This window comes from Eurypyga helias, unplaced genomic scaffold (assembly GCF_000690775.1).
Source record: "Eurypyga helias isolate BGI_N326 unplaced genomic scaffold, ASM69077v1 scaffold6341, whole genome shotgun sequence".
Lineage (NCBI taxonomy): Eukaryota > Metazoa > Chordata > Aves > Eurypygiformes > Eurypygidae > Eurypyga > Eurypyga helias.
Window position 1 is genome coordinate 56,903 of NW_010232684.1, and position 15,117 is coordinate 72,019.

General features: G+C 37.5%; 1 protein-coding gene across 1 annotated transcript in view; it reads right to left on the reverse strand.

The window, feature by feature from the left end:
• GNAZ (guanine nucleotide binding protein (G protein), alpha z polypeptide) overlaps window positions 1–14,446 on the reverse strand; it is a 41,114-nt gene extending 26,668 nt beyond the window's left edge. The window contains exon 1 of the mRNA XM_010161468.1: window positions 13,394–14,446. Coding sequence (XP_010159770.1) covers window positions 13,394–14,116 — 723 coding nt within the window. The 5' untranslated portion in view covers window positions 14,117–14,446. The remainder of the gene's footprint in view (window positions 1–13,393) is intronic.
• Window positions 14,447–15,117: the final 671 nt, after the last annotated feature.

The window sequence follows — 15,117 nt, forward strand, 5'->3', positions numbered from 1 at the left end:
AAATTGGTTTGATTTAAATCAATTTAAATAAATTTAAATCAATAAATCAATTAAAATCGAATTTCCATTTTGATCTAAAATCAAACTTTTTCAGGTTTTTGTGTTGGGGTGTTTTCTTGCACATTTAAGTTTGCATACAGTGAAATCACCTCCACTGCCACCCCCCCACCCCCCCCAATTTCTTTACATAAAAAATTAAATGGTTCATGTCAGGCATGCCTTACTAGAAGATAATGTTTTAGAAGATATAGAAGATATTTTTGGTAACTGATATGATTTCTGTAACTGGAAGAGTGGAATATCAGTTTAGAGATTTATATAAGCTTTGCCTAATGGGCTCTACAGAATTTGGTTGTAGAAGTTTGTTGTGTACAAGGAAACTATTCATAAAGCCAGTAAGCTATAATCGATAATGAACATGTTCAATGGAAAAGGATTTTGAGAAGACTATGGGAAATAGAAGAGAGGAGGCAGAGGAAATAATATGCAGATCACCAAAAGAAAAACTTACATAGAAAGTCTTACATCATACATAGAAATGATACGTTGTCAGACTGTGAATTCATAGGTTTCTTTCAGTGTACTTTTCTGTGAAGCTGTTTTCTCTGCTTTCAGAGTGGAGCAATCCTGCATTTAGGTTATCTGTTCTCTTTGTAAATATGTTTAAAGCTGATGGCTCCATGTTTTCTCTGGAATTATGTGATAGTTCAATTTCTCCTTTAATTTATCTTACACCCTGCTTCAGCTTAAATCCCTATCCTACAAGCCTGCACTCTCTTATATTGTACAAGAGCCTATATGTTGAGCAATACAAGAAAATGCATATGAATCTGGTTCCTAAATAGGAAAGTCAACTTTATGCATCAGAAAGCAAGATACCATCCAGGAACTGTTTACCAATGAAGAAAACAATTGAGAATGTGCAGGATTAAGAAGGAAAATTAGTACTAATAAAAATTTGCAATTTCCTCACAGCAAATAATGAATGCAAAGAGCACAGAAGTACAGGGTTATTAATCAGGAAAGCAAAGTACAAAGAATTAAAATGTGGAGCCTGGCTTTGCTCATATTAAGATCAGTAGTAATAACATCCTCATTCACTTTGGTATTTGAAAAACATTGGTATTAAAATGAAATCAGCATCTACAATGCAATCTCCTGGGATTCTATAGAATTTCCCAGTACTTATTCCCCAGTAAAACAAAGACTTCAAATATTAAGCCACATATATGATGATATGACTACAATGATTTTCATAATCTAATTGTGTATTTTGCAGCACTGTTTACTACACCATTCTTTGTTGAGAGTTTTTCTAATCCACTTGTAAGAAATTTACAGTTGATTATTCTATCATCTCATTGGCAGTTGATGCAGTTCAGTATTTCTGACAATTTTTCTTATCCTTCTATCAAGCACAAGCTTTTCATTCCTTATCTTTGAACCATTGTTCTTATATCTTCTATGATAGTGAATAACTGTGATAAACATTATAACATAAAAAAGAGCATCAAAAAGCAGCTTCTAATAAATACTGCAATGGGGGAGAAGGCAAGAATAAGAATTAAATTTAACTGCATCCTACCATGTATCCCAATCTGTTTCATCTCTGAAAAAATATAGCAGAAATTGAGAATCTAATTTCTGTCACCAAAAAGCACTATGATTCTAGCATTTGAAGTGATTGCATTTGGAGAAGAAATTATTCATATCCTGTTGCCCTATGCTCTGACATTTACAGAAGAAAATAAAAAGTAGAAGAAAATAAAATAAAAAATAAACCCATTAATATTTCCCATCTGGTAATAGTGCTCTGAGTAGCTCATAAAACCTACCATTCAGTCAAATGCACATATGGGCGTTTGTGATGTCTTCCCTGTTACAATAGTGTAACTTTCCTACTTTTCCAAATACACAGATAACAAAAGTTATCATAAGGTTTAGTTATATAGGATGACTTTAGCTGCTCTAGCAGTTGATATATCAAAATAAGGAAGTCTGATGCATCTACCTTTTGATTTTCCTCTGCTTCTGGACATGGAATCCTACTGTTTGCCTTACACAGATCTGGAGCTCACTGGACTCTTCAGTGAGTGATATATTGGGATTCCAGCAGAAATTTCAACCACACTGAAATACGGTGTAATTTTCTGATAGGTTTGAATTACACCTGCTTGGCAAAGGCCCAAGGAGCATTAGAGCTGGCACAAATGATGGCGTAGAAGCGTGCAGCAGAGGTAGCAGTAGCTGACTGAAGAGTTGAACAAGCAGTAGGAAGAGAATGAGACCTCCCCTTTCTTCCTAAGTGATGAGTTTACAGATAATCTCAGCAGGTTTATATAATTTGACATATGCATTTAATATGCATTTCACCAAATGCATGTAATTCTGCTTTCCATATTCTATGCTGCTTCCAGGAAAAAAGAAAAAAACCCACACACAGAATTACTTTATCAAGATGGGAGATCATAAAATGGAAGGATTTAGCAGGAAAAAAATTATAAAATAACAAATCCATAATTTGGACTTTTATCTCTGTATAAATAAATACTAAACTGAGGGTATTGTGATCACTGGAACTTTCGGTCTACCTTCCACTTATCACAACTATGGTCATTTCCATCTATGGGGTTTTCCCTGTCCTAAGCCCAGCCATTTGTAGCAGAGGATGGCTGTTGGACTAAACGGTGTCTTCCAGAAAAGCTGGTTCCACTGGTTCAGCCCCCTCCCTTAAATAAATAGGCAGCTGTTTCAAGGTGGTATTTATCTGACCTAGCTTCTGCTCATTTGTTCTTATTTTGCCTTTCTCCATTAAATTACGCATTTCTTTAAATATTGAGCATTTTCTTCTCCTTCAGGTACTTATACACTAAGCAGGTCCTTAGCAATCTTTTTATCTAAACAAAACAAATTAACCTTTTGAAACCTTTTTAAATGCTGTGAGTTTCAGTCTGGATTTCTGGATAGCACTGACAGGCAGATGCTCTGCAGAACCCTGCCTCCAGGACATTTTAGACACAGCCACACTGCCTCTAGTTTTGTCAGCCTTTTATTTTTTTTAACATATCTTTAACCTCCTTTATTAAGCTCTCACACTGCCAATTCATTCTGATTGTTTTCCTTTTTCCATGTTAAGGGTTGTTGGGGTTTTATTTCTTTATTTCTAATTACTGCTTTCATTTGATCTATGAAGAACGGCAAAGGCACAACGCAAGCTGCTATTAGAACCATCCCCTTCTGTGTCAGTGCCAGGAGAATTCATAATGTTGGACTCTATCTAATACTAAAAGGCATTGTAAAAGTCACGTCTACTCTGACAGGTCCAGTGACATCCCTAGCCAGTATTATCAGGGCACTGGTGCACGAACATTTACACCAGTGGAATTCCATCTGGTTTGGGCAAATATTAATGGAAGAAACTCTCACTGCTATGTCACAGTTGCAGTGAGAAAGCTCAGATTGCTAGAAACACTGCTAGCTTTGGCAGGACACAGCTGAAGCAAAGCTCGCTGTCGACTGATATGACACTCTACCATGCCATGTTGCCAGGGAAACAGTAGAGGAAGAGAACATAAGGTTGTTAAACTGGAGGGGTTCTAAAAAAAAAAAAAGCTCAAGGCCAGGCTGTCCTGAAGTAAATGTAGCATATGTATGACATACCATCATGTTATTCTATAAAATTAGTGTAGTCATAAGCTTTGTCCCTGTAACTGATGGACTGAAGGCTTCCAGCTTCTAAAGATGCTACTTCTGTTACACAGATTTTATGCTAAATTCTGCTAAACTATTATCAATCATTTATTTCTACTGATGAAGGGTTGGGGGTTGGTTCCTCTTTGTAAAGTAAAATATGACCCGTACGTAAATAATGAGGAAAAGTACACGAAGAATGACTGGACTGTGTATTTTGAAAGCAAGTTGTTTCAATCAGCTTAACAATGGAAAGAAAGGACAGTATGAAGATTAAATATCTAAAAAATAAGTGACAGGAGTTAGAGAACTAAATTAATTGGAGTAGAGGAGTTATTCATCATCTGCTAATTTTGAAGTATAATCAGGGGACACTGTCATTGGTTGACAGGTTCAAAATTTAAATAAGCCTATTAATAGCTTTAAAAATGCATTTTTATACTCAAAAATCTATCCCAAGAAGCAGGCTTAAGTATTCAGTCTTGGCAGCACACAGTAAAAAAAAAAAAAAAAAAAAAAATCCGTATCACATGCACATACTGTCTCATCCATTACTTTTCATCAGAAAAAAACCCCCCACAGCCATCCAAGACAAAGATCCATCTAACCCAAAATCCCATGTCTTAACACTGGTTAATAATAAATAATTTGGGGAGGGGAAGAAAATTAACATCTGAGGAAACATAAATACTTCCCTAGTATTTTATCCCTGCTTCTCAAGATCAGAACTCAGAACTTCCGAGTCAAAACCACTATCTTGACATTTAACAGGTCTTGATATATTTTTCTTGCATAGTTTTTTCTATTCCTTTTAAACTTGTGCAGAGTTTTGGTACCATGGCGTACTCAGGCAACAAGCTCCATAATTTCACTGTATATTGTGTACACCTGCACTGCCTTTACCTCTACGTTGTGCTAAATGTCTTGGCTAATAATATCATTCAATATCCTTGGTTCTCAAAAGGGACAATAGATGATGATTCTAAATCAATTTTCTGTATGCCAGCTGTTATTTTATAAACCCATCATATTGCCCTGCCTTGTACATCATCTTTGTTTCCCTATGGGAAAAGGTCCCTATCTATTATTTGTCATTTTTATTGAAAATATTCTGTACTTTAAGTCATGCTTGCTTTAATTCGAATGCATTTTCTTCCAAATGGGAAAACAAAAATTTAGATAGCATTCTGAAAGCAGGCGTGCTTTGTGTTTTATCCTGGTTTCTAATTTTTCCTTTGTCCTTCCCCAAGTCGCTTGCTTTTTTGACTCCTATTGATCTTTGAGTTGATATTTTCATAGACCAAGCTGCTACAACTCCAAAATCTCTTCCTGGTATGTGCACTGTATGATAATGAGTCAACAAGATACTGAAATGTCTAACAGTATCTTTAAAGAAATTAAACTTCCTCTAAAAGCCTTCTCTCACTGCTAGAAAAATGGCAGTTACCTAAGTGTTCTCAGTATTAGATGCCATTATTTTTAGTTAAAAAAGCTGCTGGAATGGCAACACTGTAATGCAAGCATAAAATTATTTTTACTTGCATGTGATTTTTCTCCTCCTAGTACCCGACTTCTGTTCAGAAGAGCCTACTCTTGATCAGCCTATACAGAAATACTTATACATCAAACAGAAAAGTGATACTGTAAGCAATGTAAGGAATTTTGAGTTTACACAAACAAAAGCACTACCACCACTTGGCTTAACTGCAGTACTGCCTGCAACGGGAATGAGTATGCAAGTGGCTTGTATGCATGTCAACAATTGCAAGGTGACCAAAGTCTTAGTAAACACACCTTTAGACCATTTATGCTGCGGCATTCTGGGTCACTTGGCTTGCAGTACTCCTTGCTCTTTCATGTAACTGTGAAAATACTGCTTTTCTTACTGTGCATTGTTGTATCAATGCCTAACATGTGCCTTCGAATTCATGACATTAAAGAAAAGCCTTTTTTAATTTCATGTAGTCCAAAGCTTAAGCAATTTCTTGAAGATGAGCTCATAGTATTATCTCATTGTGTTTTGATGGTTTATTTGCTTGAGCAAGTTCTCATTTCGTGGCATCATCTAAGTATACAAAAACGTGATGACACTGCAATCTTTGATAAACCACCTGTCACGGTTCTTGAAGAGTCAGAACTTTATACTGTGCATAAGATCAGGTAATGGGAGGACTTGAAATTAAGAAAGACACCAATTTAGTGAACATTAGCCCTAGTCTCAAGCAGGGGTCAGGAACATGTTCCAAATATTGCTCTCTATTTTCCACATTTACAAATAACTCTTTGCTTTTACCTTAACTCTGGTTTGAGTCAGTGTAGCCTTACAGTTCCTAACAATACAGTAGTACATCTTTTCTGTGGATATGATCATACTTAAGAAAGGGGCAGCAGAGCAGAACACTCTGCCGGTGCCCATGATCCCCAGAACATTCCCCTGGGTGACCAAGGAGTAGGTTTGTTCAGTGAGCTACAGGAGCTGGTAGAACAGGGAGGGTAACATGCCTGAATTGTTTTCTGATGATCTCGCTTGCTGAAGCTCACTCGCTGGCAGCCAAATAATAGTGCCTGAGCTCTGATGGAGTTTGTAACTCCAACTATCATACACTGAACTGTTACCAGGAATGCTTTCCAGGAAGTCTCTACATCCTGGTTCTACCCATACACCTTTGAATAAGGTGAACTGTGTATTCTTCTTTCTGTGTCCAGTGTGTTACGTGACTTGGGTCAAGTAATTTGAAAGTTAGAGATATATTTACCCATGTGACTGTCTGCCAAATTTTTGGGGGTTTATGCTGATTTTCCTCCCTTGTTATGTGGAGACCTTGAATAAAGTATAAGCTCCTAACTGTGAATATTACTCTGCCTCATGAAAAGGGCTGAAAGAGCAGTAAAACAGCATATATAGATGCAAAATAATAAATAACAAGTTACTAGTTTCTCCCATTTTTTTGACCTGTGCATGCATCAGACTAACAACAAAGCTGTTCTTGAAAACTGTTTCAAACATGTGTAACGTGACAATTAAGTATTTGGTACTCAACTTGTAATGCTTCTCAAAAACAGGTACTTTGTATTTTTCGATTTCATACATGATTTTGCCTGCTATACTCTTTCGCTATTTTGCTTTTTCTTTGTTATTAATCTCATCAAACCTTGTAGGGCTTTTGGTATTCAAGACCACTTACTATTTTCTCATTTCCTGCCACACAATTTTCTTTGCTAAAGGTTGTCAAATGTTTTACCATTTCTTCTGTTACCAACTTCCAAAGTAGATCCTTTTAGTAAATTACCATTGTAGGAATGAGTTGACCACTAGCCAGCAAGAACTATGAGTGCTATAGCATTTCAGGAATGAGATTTCAGATCAACCTTTTGTTTTCTTGCTCTCTAAACAGTAAGGCAGCAATTCCACCAAATAACAGCAACCAGAAAAATTCTGTCAGCCTCCATTTCAGGACACAGTGTCTTTCTACATTCACAGGTAGAGGAGTTATGTCTGAAGTCCCTGTTCTTCTAAGCTAGGGAGCCTTTTAAATTCGCACGTTAGGAGTAAGGCGTGTGAATAAATTCCCATTAGTAATGTTTTTTATGTTATCAAACAAAGCCAGCTGCCTTCTGAGTCAGTGAGGAGTCTGGATACCCTGAAAAATATTTCTTGGGAATACATACTGAAGAAGTGTCTAACATCCTGGAGGGGGGTTGGATTGCCATCCCAGCAGTGTTGAAAGCTCAGGTGTATGCCAAATTATACTTGTGCTTCTAGGGAGGTGGAACTTATAGAAGAATGTATTTACCTAAAATATAGACTTGTAATAATGGAACAAAGTTCTGAAAAATCCACCACCACTAGAACTCACTCTGAAGCTGCATTACCAGTAAGGATTTTCCTTCTTTGTTCCAGCATCTCTGCTAGTTTATAAGGCTAATTGGGCTCCCTTACTCTCTCCCGGGGTGGCATACCACAGAGAGTCTTACTTCAGGTTTACATACAGCTTGGTTGTAGGAATTACTCTACTAAAGTTATATAGATAAGCCTCAAAACAAAACTTCTCAGGCTTTTATAATCTGATACTGGCATCTTCATTCAATCAAACCATATAATCAGATTGAGTATACTTTTTATATTCCACAGTGTAATACATTATCATATTGGTGAATATTTTTTTTGGCAATTAAAAGAAGTAATTTAGTGAACATATAGCCAGATTAGTTTATGTATAGAGTTACTGTTAGTATCTGAAGTTACATGGAATATGAAGTTCAAGGTATGTCAACAAGTCCGAAATATAGAAAATTGCTGTCCCGTGTGTTCTGTGCATGGATATCCATATCAGAAGCATACAATTACAGTGAACAATGTGACCAAACTAAACCTTCAGACTTGAAATAATATATAGTAAAAAGAATTGCAAATTGGGAATTGACTGATCATTCTCTTTTACGTATAATCATTATTTTGCTTATATTAACATATTTTAGAAGATATATGCTTGGGTACAAGTCTTCAGGCTGGAAACCTGATATATCACTCTATGAAATTAAACTTTGGTAAGGCAACATATATATTAGTTTCTTAAGTAAAAGAAGGCAAGGCTAGGATTCCATTTGCGGTGCTGAAATACTACACACACAAGCGCTGAAATCATCTAGGCTGTTCTCCAACAAAAACTTTGCTATGGAATATCTTGAAATGGAAAGACCTCATAAAAAGTGAGGGCACCTGAATGGTTTAGATCGAGCTTTTTCCTCAGATTCCCAAGAGACTTAATTTGTCAGAAAGGTGTTTGCTGCTATATTGTTTTTTCACCACTGATAATAACAGGTGCTAAAAGGGGTATGTATAACATGTATCACAATTTCCACTGTCCTGACTGTTATTATTAGTACTGCAGGAAAACAGCTGCATGCCATAAGAGTTTTAATACACTGTACTCTCAACAAGCTGAAGTATCAAGAGAGGCAAATAAGCTCCTTATGTATTTGGTTTCGGGGGGGGGGGAAAAAAAAGTTTAAAATTTCTTTTACTTGATAAAAAGTTTCCTGGCCAAAACAGGATTTCTGTTCAAAAATCATACAATTAGCATATGACAGTTGGTTTTCCAGGTAGATTATTATTAGATAAGTGAGAGGTTCCATTATGACCCCAAGAATTTATTTAGCATGAGGCCTGCTGCAGCCTGAACTGTTTGCTGCAGTATTTTGTCTTTTTCATCTGCATCTTCCTTTTAACAAGATGCTAAACTAAAAAAAAAAGCCTCAAAAACCCCTAAAATGTAATTTTTCTGTTCACTTGCAGTGGCTGTAAGAGAGAGAATGAAAATTATCTAAACCTAAGTTTTCCTTTAACATTGATATTTACAAAATAATGGAACTAGTGTAATGTATCAAAAAAGCAGATGTGTACAGCCTTTACTTGGTATCTCCTGCACCATGTGAATCTGTTGCAACTACTGACCTCTGGAACTCTCAATCATACATACATGTTGCAAAAAACCTGCAAGACTCCTTTTCAGGGTGAGAGGTGTGAGAGAGTACAGATTATTTAACATTCTCTAGCACACATAAATTTAATGAGAAATTTAAGTAAAGATGAGACAATTCGATATTAACAGGAAACTCCTAAGTGCAGGATGCAACATACAGGAAGGAAGAAAAAGATTACTTGATAATTTAACATTATCAAAGGCCAGAGACGACATCTTAATATGTAATAAAATGGCTCAATCAGCTGCTAAGGACCATGAAAACTAAAGACAATTAATTTTTTTGGTATAATAAGGAAGAAATCAGCACAGGTATGTAAAAACCTAACACATCCTTCTTAGAGTGCTCATCATAAATAATCTTGTAATAAATCAATAGCATTCCAAAGGTATTGTAAAAATCAGTTTTGCAGCCGTGTCGAAATAAGAGGCAGCTGTTACCTGGTTGAATCATACTAACAATGTGCATGGAAAATAAAGCTATATTTATTACATGTTAGGTAGAAAAAAAAGTGTAAGGCTGGAAATGAAAACAGACAGATCACATTTGCAAATAAGCAGGAAGAATATTGTTATAGAGACTGAGAGAGGAAAACGCACAAGGTGGAGAAATAAAAAAGGAAAGGAAGCTAGTTTTCACTATCTTGCTTTTTAGTAAGCAACTCAATATCACGTATGTTGAACATACAGGTCAAAACAGTGCTTTGGCCAGATCTACGAACTGTTAACTGGGGGAAGATAAAAGCCTGAATTTCAGGGCTGAGTACCCTCTACAAGCAGTAGCACCAAGGCACATCAGAGTGCAGAAAAGAACTGAAAAGAAATCATGGGAGATTAGCCCTCCAGTTTGTTAAAACACTATGTAAATTGGGGTGCAAGGTCACTCTGAAATAATCTGGATGCTTATTTGATTCTAGATACTAGAATCAAAATCAACGTCCATAGGATTTTCCAGAGTATATTGATTTTTTTTCCCCTTTGGGCTAGTTCTTTTGATTTTAAAATCTGAAGAGCAAGACAGGAAATGTCTAAAGAATTACAAGAAAGCAACTAACTCCGAGTCAAGATCTAGATATAAATAAGATATGCTTGTCCTAATGTCTCTGAAAATGAAGAGAAGAAAGTAGGGGCAATGTTTCTTTCATGTCAAAAGGAGGTTATTGAACAAAAATCAGATATAGAAATGTGTTACAGTAGGAAGGCACTGATGCCAAGACAAGAATCTCCAGATAATGAAATATGATGTGTCCGTGCGTAAGGACAGTGACTGGTGAATCAGGGTAATACAGAGAAGAAAAGGGAAGTGCAGTGGAGAAGCTGTAAAATCACTACAGACAATAAGAATAGGGAGATATTACATGTGTGATAAGGTATACCAACACAAAAGGGCCAATTCAAACAGTGCCAACAAGTATTATTGGAAATAGCATAAAAAACATTGAAGAGAGATTCCATACTTGTAGAATATCCTCAGACACATGGAGCCAGTGATGGAGACACAACAGAAAGGTCTAGACAAACCTGACCAAGCTACTAAAAATTAGGTAACTTTTTTTTTCCTGGTCTGATATTTCTCATGACCTAGTATAACTGTATCTCACATTTGTCACTTAGCTGCCTTCTAATAAGAAAGATCTCTGCAAAAGATTTAATACTCATAATATGCATTTCATTTGCAATAAAACTGAAGTATTTCTGAAAAGTTTTACCAAAATTCAACTTAGGTGAATAGTCTTGACCATAATTTTTTTTCCCTAGAAGAATCATAGAAAGTGCATGCAAAAGGGGTTCAGCCATACAAGACAAGCTTGTAAAACAACTGGAATACTTTTGGAAACTATTTTGTAGTCTTGGTTCAAACCAGAGTATAATCGCTTGCCAAACTTATCACTTCGCTCCCTTCTACTTCTAGTAAGAAAAACCTTTGTAAAGAAACTGTCTTAGCAAGCAAAATACTGACAAAGGAATTAAAAATACAAATGAGTTATAATAATTGGAAAGAAATATTAGCATCTTCCTCCAACTCTACCCCAGTGATTGATGTCAACTTCTGATACAGACTCTGGAAAATATGTCAGAACTATCACCTATGGAATTCCTTTCTTAACCACTTCCATCTCATGGAGTTTCTCCATCTTCCTGCTATAAATCCCTACCCCAAGGCTGTGGAATCCCCTAGGTCACTTGACAATATTTTAATCTGTACCGTGATTCTATGATAAGTGACATTGTATAAACAGCAGACTATACAGAAGTCACCGAAGTTGTTACCGGTACTGATGTAGTTCACCTAGCCTCAGGGATCTGGTGAACAGCAGGTGTTATATAAAACATGCATAATTTTGGGGACACACTCACATTTAGCCATTAGAGCCACTGCAGCTATTCTAGTCATTATCAAAACCATGACCATGAAGCTGGCATCTTTAAAGAGCACAGGAGCTCTGAATAAACAATTTCTAAGGAAAAAAAATGAGGTATGCAACTATGTTGACATTTCACAAGTCCAGTACAAAACAAACAACCGTGAGGAAGGTCACAGTTGGCCCCTTCTCCAGGACAGGGTGATGGAGCTTTTCAAGGTAGAGAAAATTCACAACAGAGATTTGCACTGCACCAGACAGCTTACACAGAGCTGCAGTGCTCCCTTCCACTGGGGCTGGGGGGGAAATTCCCCTTTCTCCCCACCTGCTCCCCCACTTCATCATTTTAGAGAAGTCTATATGAATTGGTAACCAGTTGTGAGAGTTTCAAGGGTTCTTTGGCATTATTATTTTGGGCAAAAAGAGAAAAGAGGCAGCTGCATATAAAGTGGTGTCATACCCATACAAGCACTAGAGGATGTGACACAGGTGACACAGCTCTTACACTTACACGTGCGATATACTACAGTTGACTTAAGATACTCCATAAAGAAACTTTAATATCGATGTGTGTACTACACATAAATGAGGTAAGGGGATGTGTCTGATAAAGAACAATGGTTAAGGCTGATTAGTAATCAATCCTATTCCATACAGGACTGCCAAAACCACATCACTAGACCTGGCTGAAAGATCCCCCTCTGTATACCTAATGAGATCCAGTTAGATCTGAAACATCATCTCATCATTTCTTGGACAAATTTCCTCCCCAATAACACTGATGTAATGCACCTGCTGTAAAAGAACAAGGATTCTGGTCTTCTGGAATACTCCAGGAACAGATATTGGTGAACAAGCTTTCTAAAATGCAAAACAACTGAAGATGTGTAAGGGAGTACAGGAGCAGAAGAAGCATTTTAAGGTTAACTTTGCAATTTGACAGTATAGATTTTAATTCTTGCTGAAAGGCAACTGTGTTCAAACATAGATACGGCATGTTTAGGAACCATTACATGATAGAATCGTTATCTGTTCCTACCCACAAACTCCCATCTCTTCAGCATCATGTTTTACGAGGCTGTCAAAAAGTATGTTCAAATAAAACCTTATAAAGGTTAACTCAGGCAAGCTGAACATGATAGCAAACACGTAGTTGCTTATGCGTAAGTCTTCATATATTTTCCATAGTTACTGTATTTGCGTGCTGTGAAAACCAGAAGCTAATAGCTTTAAAGAGAATCAAACAGGAATAGTTATTCATTGAACAAGGCAAACCAGACACATAAACAGACAGATACAATTTTAAATTTAAAAGTTCCATACTGATTTTAAGAAATATCTGATCCATTATTATTGAATTAATTTCTTGCCAAATTCTGATTGAAAATCCTGGAAAAAATAGGGAGAAAACTGTGACTTATTACTATTTTAGCTTCAAAATTTCCCAGGACTTGCAAAACATGGTTTCCAAATCAACCATCCCTGTATCCCAGGATGTCACTACTGTCTGCCTTTTTAAGTGATGTTTGGAGTAACGCGTAACCTGGTAAACATTTAGCCAAACAGCACCAAAGAAAAAAAAAATTTGTTGTCATGTGAAGAGCACCTCAATTTCCCAACAGTACCATTAAATATGTAAGTAAATAAATCTGTCCATTGGGGGAAACAATGCAAATAAAAGAATCATAACTTCTGGCTTTGGACTACAGATTGGGAGTGAGGGGAAGGAAATCACATTTGGGGTTGGAAACTCAGCGATTACCCTTGGGAGGGTAGGGAGATGGGGGAGAAAAGGCCAAACACTAGGAGAGGGAAGGAAGAGAAGGAAAGAGAATAAGGAGCAGAAGGTACACTTACTGTTTGGTTATCTTCATACAGCTTCAAGTCATATCCACTCAGCTCCACACAGAAAATTATTGCTGTAACCCCCTCGAAACAGTGGATCCATTTTTTGCGTTCAGATCTCTGTCCACCCACATCCACCATTTTGAAAGTCAGCTCTTTGAAGGTGAACTTATTTTCTACAATCCCTGTGGTCATGTCCCGAGAACGCAGAATATCTTCCACTGTAGGGATGTAGTCCAGCGCCGCAATCCGTTCTAGGTCATTTAAGTAGTATGCAGCGTTATCCTCTAGGTGGTACTCGTTGGAGCGGCAAAAACACTCCTGCACGCCAGGGTCTGCCCAGAGCCGTTTCATGACTCCCAGCAGCTCAGGGGTAATCTCACCTTTGCTCTCAGCTGGGCCTGTCAGGGCAAAAAGCTGCACAGCATCATATGCTCTGTCAGGATTGTGAAATTCTATCTTAAGGGTGGCTAGAGCCCGAATGATACGTGTGAGGGAGTCAATTGCATTATAGATAATCAGAGGTTTGTATTCCTTGCAAGCCTCCAAGTTAAAGCCACCACTGTGAATGATTTTCATCTGCTTTACAATAGTACTCTTCCCAGAATTGCTGGTACCCAGGAGAAGGAGCTTAATCTCTCTTCGTTGTCGCTGACTTTCAGAGCGCAGGTGGCGGTCAATCCTACGGGACCGCCGCGCTGCCTCTTTCTCCTCAGAGCTTTGCCGACATCCCATGGTATAGCAGGCAGTTACAGAAGGGAAAGACTGGATACTGTCTCACTCTCTTTGCGTCTCTGAAAAAGATCTGTGGTGTCTTTCAGTTCTTGTGCCAGGTACGCCTTGGACAAAAAAAAAGTTGCTAGCCAGTACCTGATGGTCCAAGATGCCTGTACCACCTAATTCAGTCCCAGCAGGGGTGCAAACACATGTAGATATGCAACCACAGAAATAGTCTCTTCAGCAGATCTCATGGCACTCCCCTTTCCAGTGCATAAACAGTGGCACATTCCTGTTAATGAAGGGACACTTCCCTTTTCCACAGTTTGGCTAGATCCATCAAATACTCTTTTCTGTTCTGCATAATTATTTTTCCTGCCTTCTGTCCAAAGGTAAGGAGCTGCACTTTCGCCTTCTCTGCTCTAGCACTTGTCTTTTAATTGTGTTTTCTGGTTGCTGTGGTGATGCTGCTAGATAAAGCTGAAGCTCTTTTCAATGGTGCTGTATTTGTTTCTCTTCCCCCACTTCTTCAGCTGATCCAGTTCAGCTCTGTAAATCTGTGCTTTCCACCTGCCAAACAATGAGAAAAGAAATGAATGAAATGAGAGACTCCGCTTCCTTGCTGCAAACCACTCACTTTCTCCTCCTCTTCTAGACTTCTAAACCTTTTATTATCCCAAACAGAAAATACAGATGGAAAAACATGTGAAGAAAAGCAAAAATCTAAAAGCCTAGCAAAAACATAGGGACAGCTGAAACTTGCAGACCTAAGAAAATGTGGTTTCTGAACAACAGTAAATCAAATCTCTCTTTCAGCCTTCTGTGTTTTATTATCTAAACCTACATGAAAACAAACAGTGCTGAGCTGTGCCCCAATTTCTCCCTCAGCAAGAGCTATGGCAATGCTTTTCCTGCGCAGTCCTGTTCTGACTGGTTTTCCTAAGCAGAAAACGAAACAGACTCACAACTACTTTTCCCAGTCTATTTATATCAGTATCTTGTACTCAGACAGATGTCCT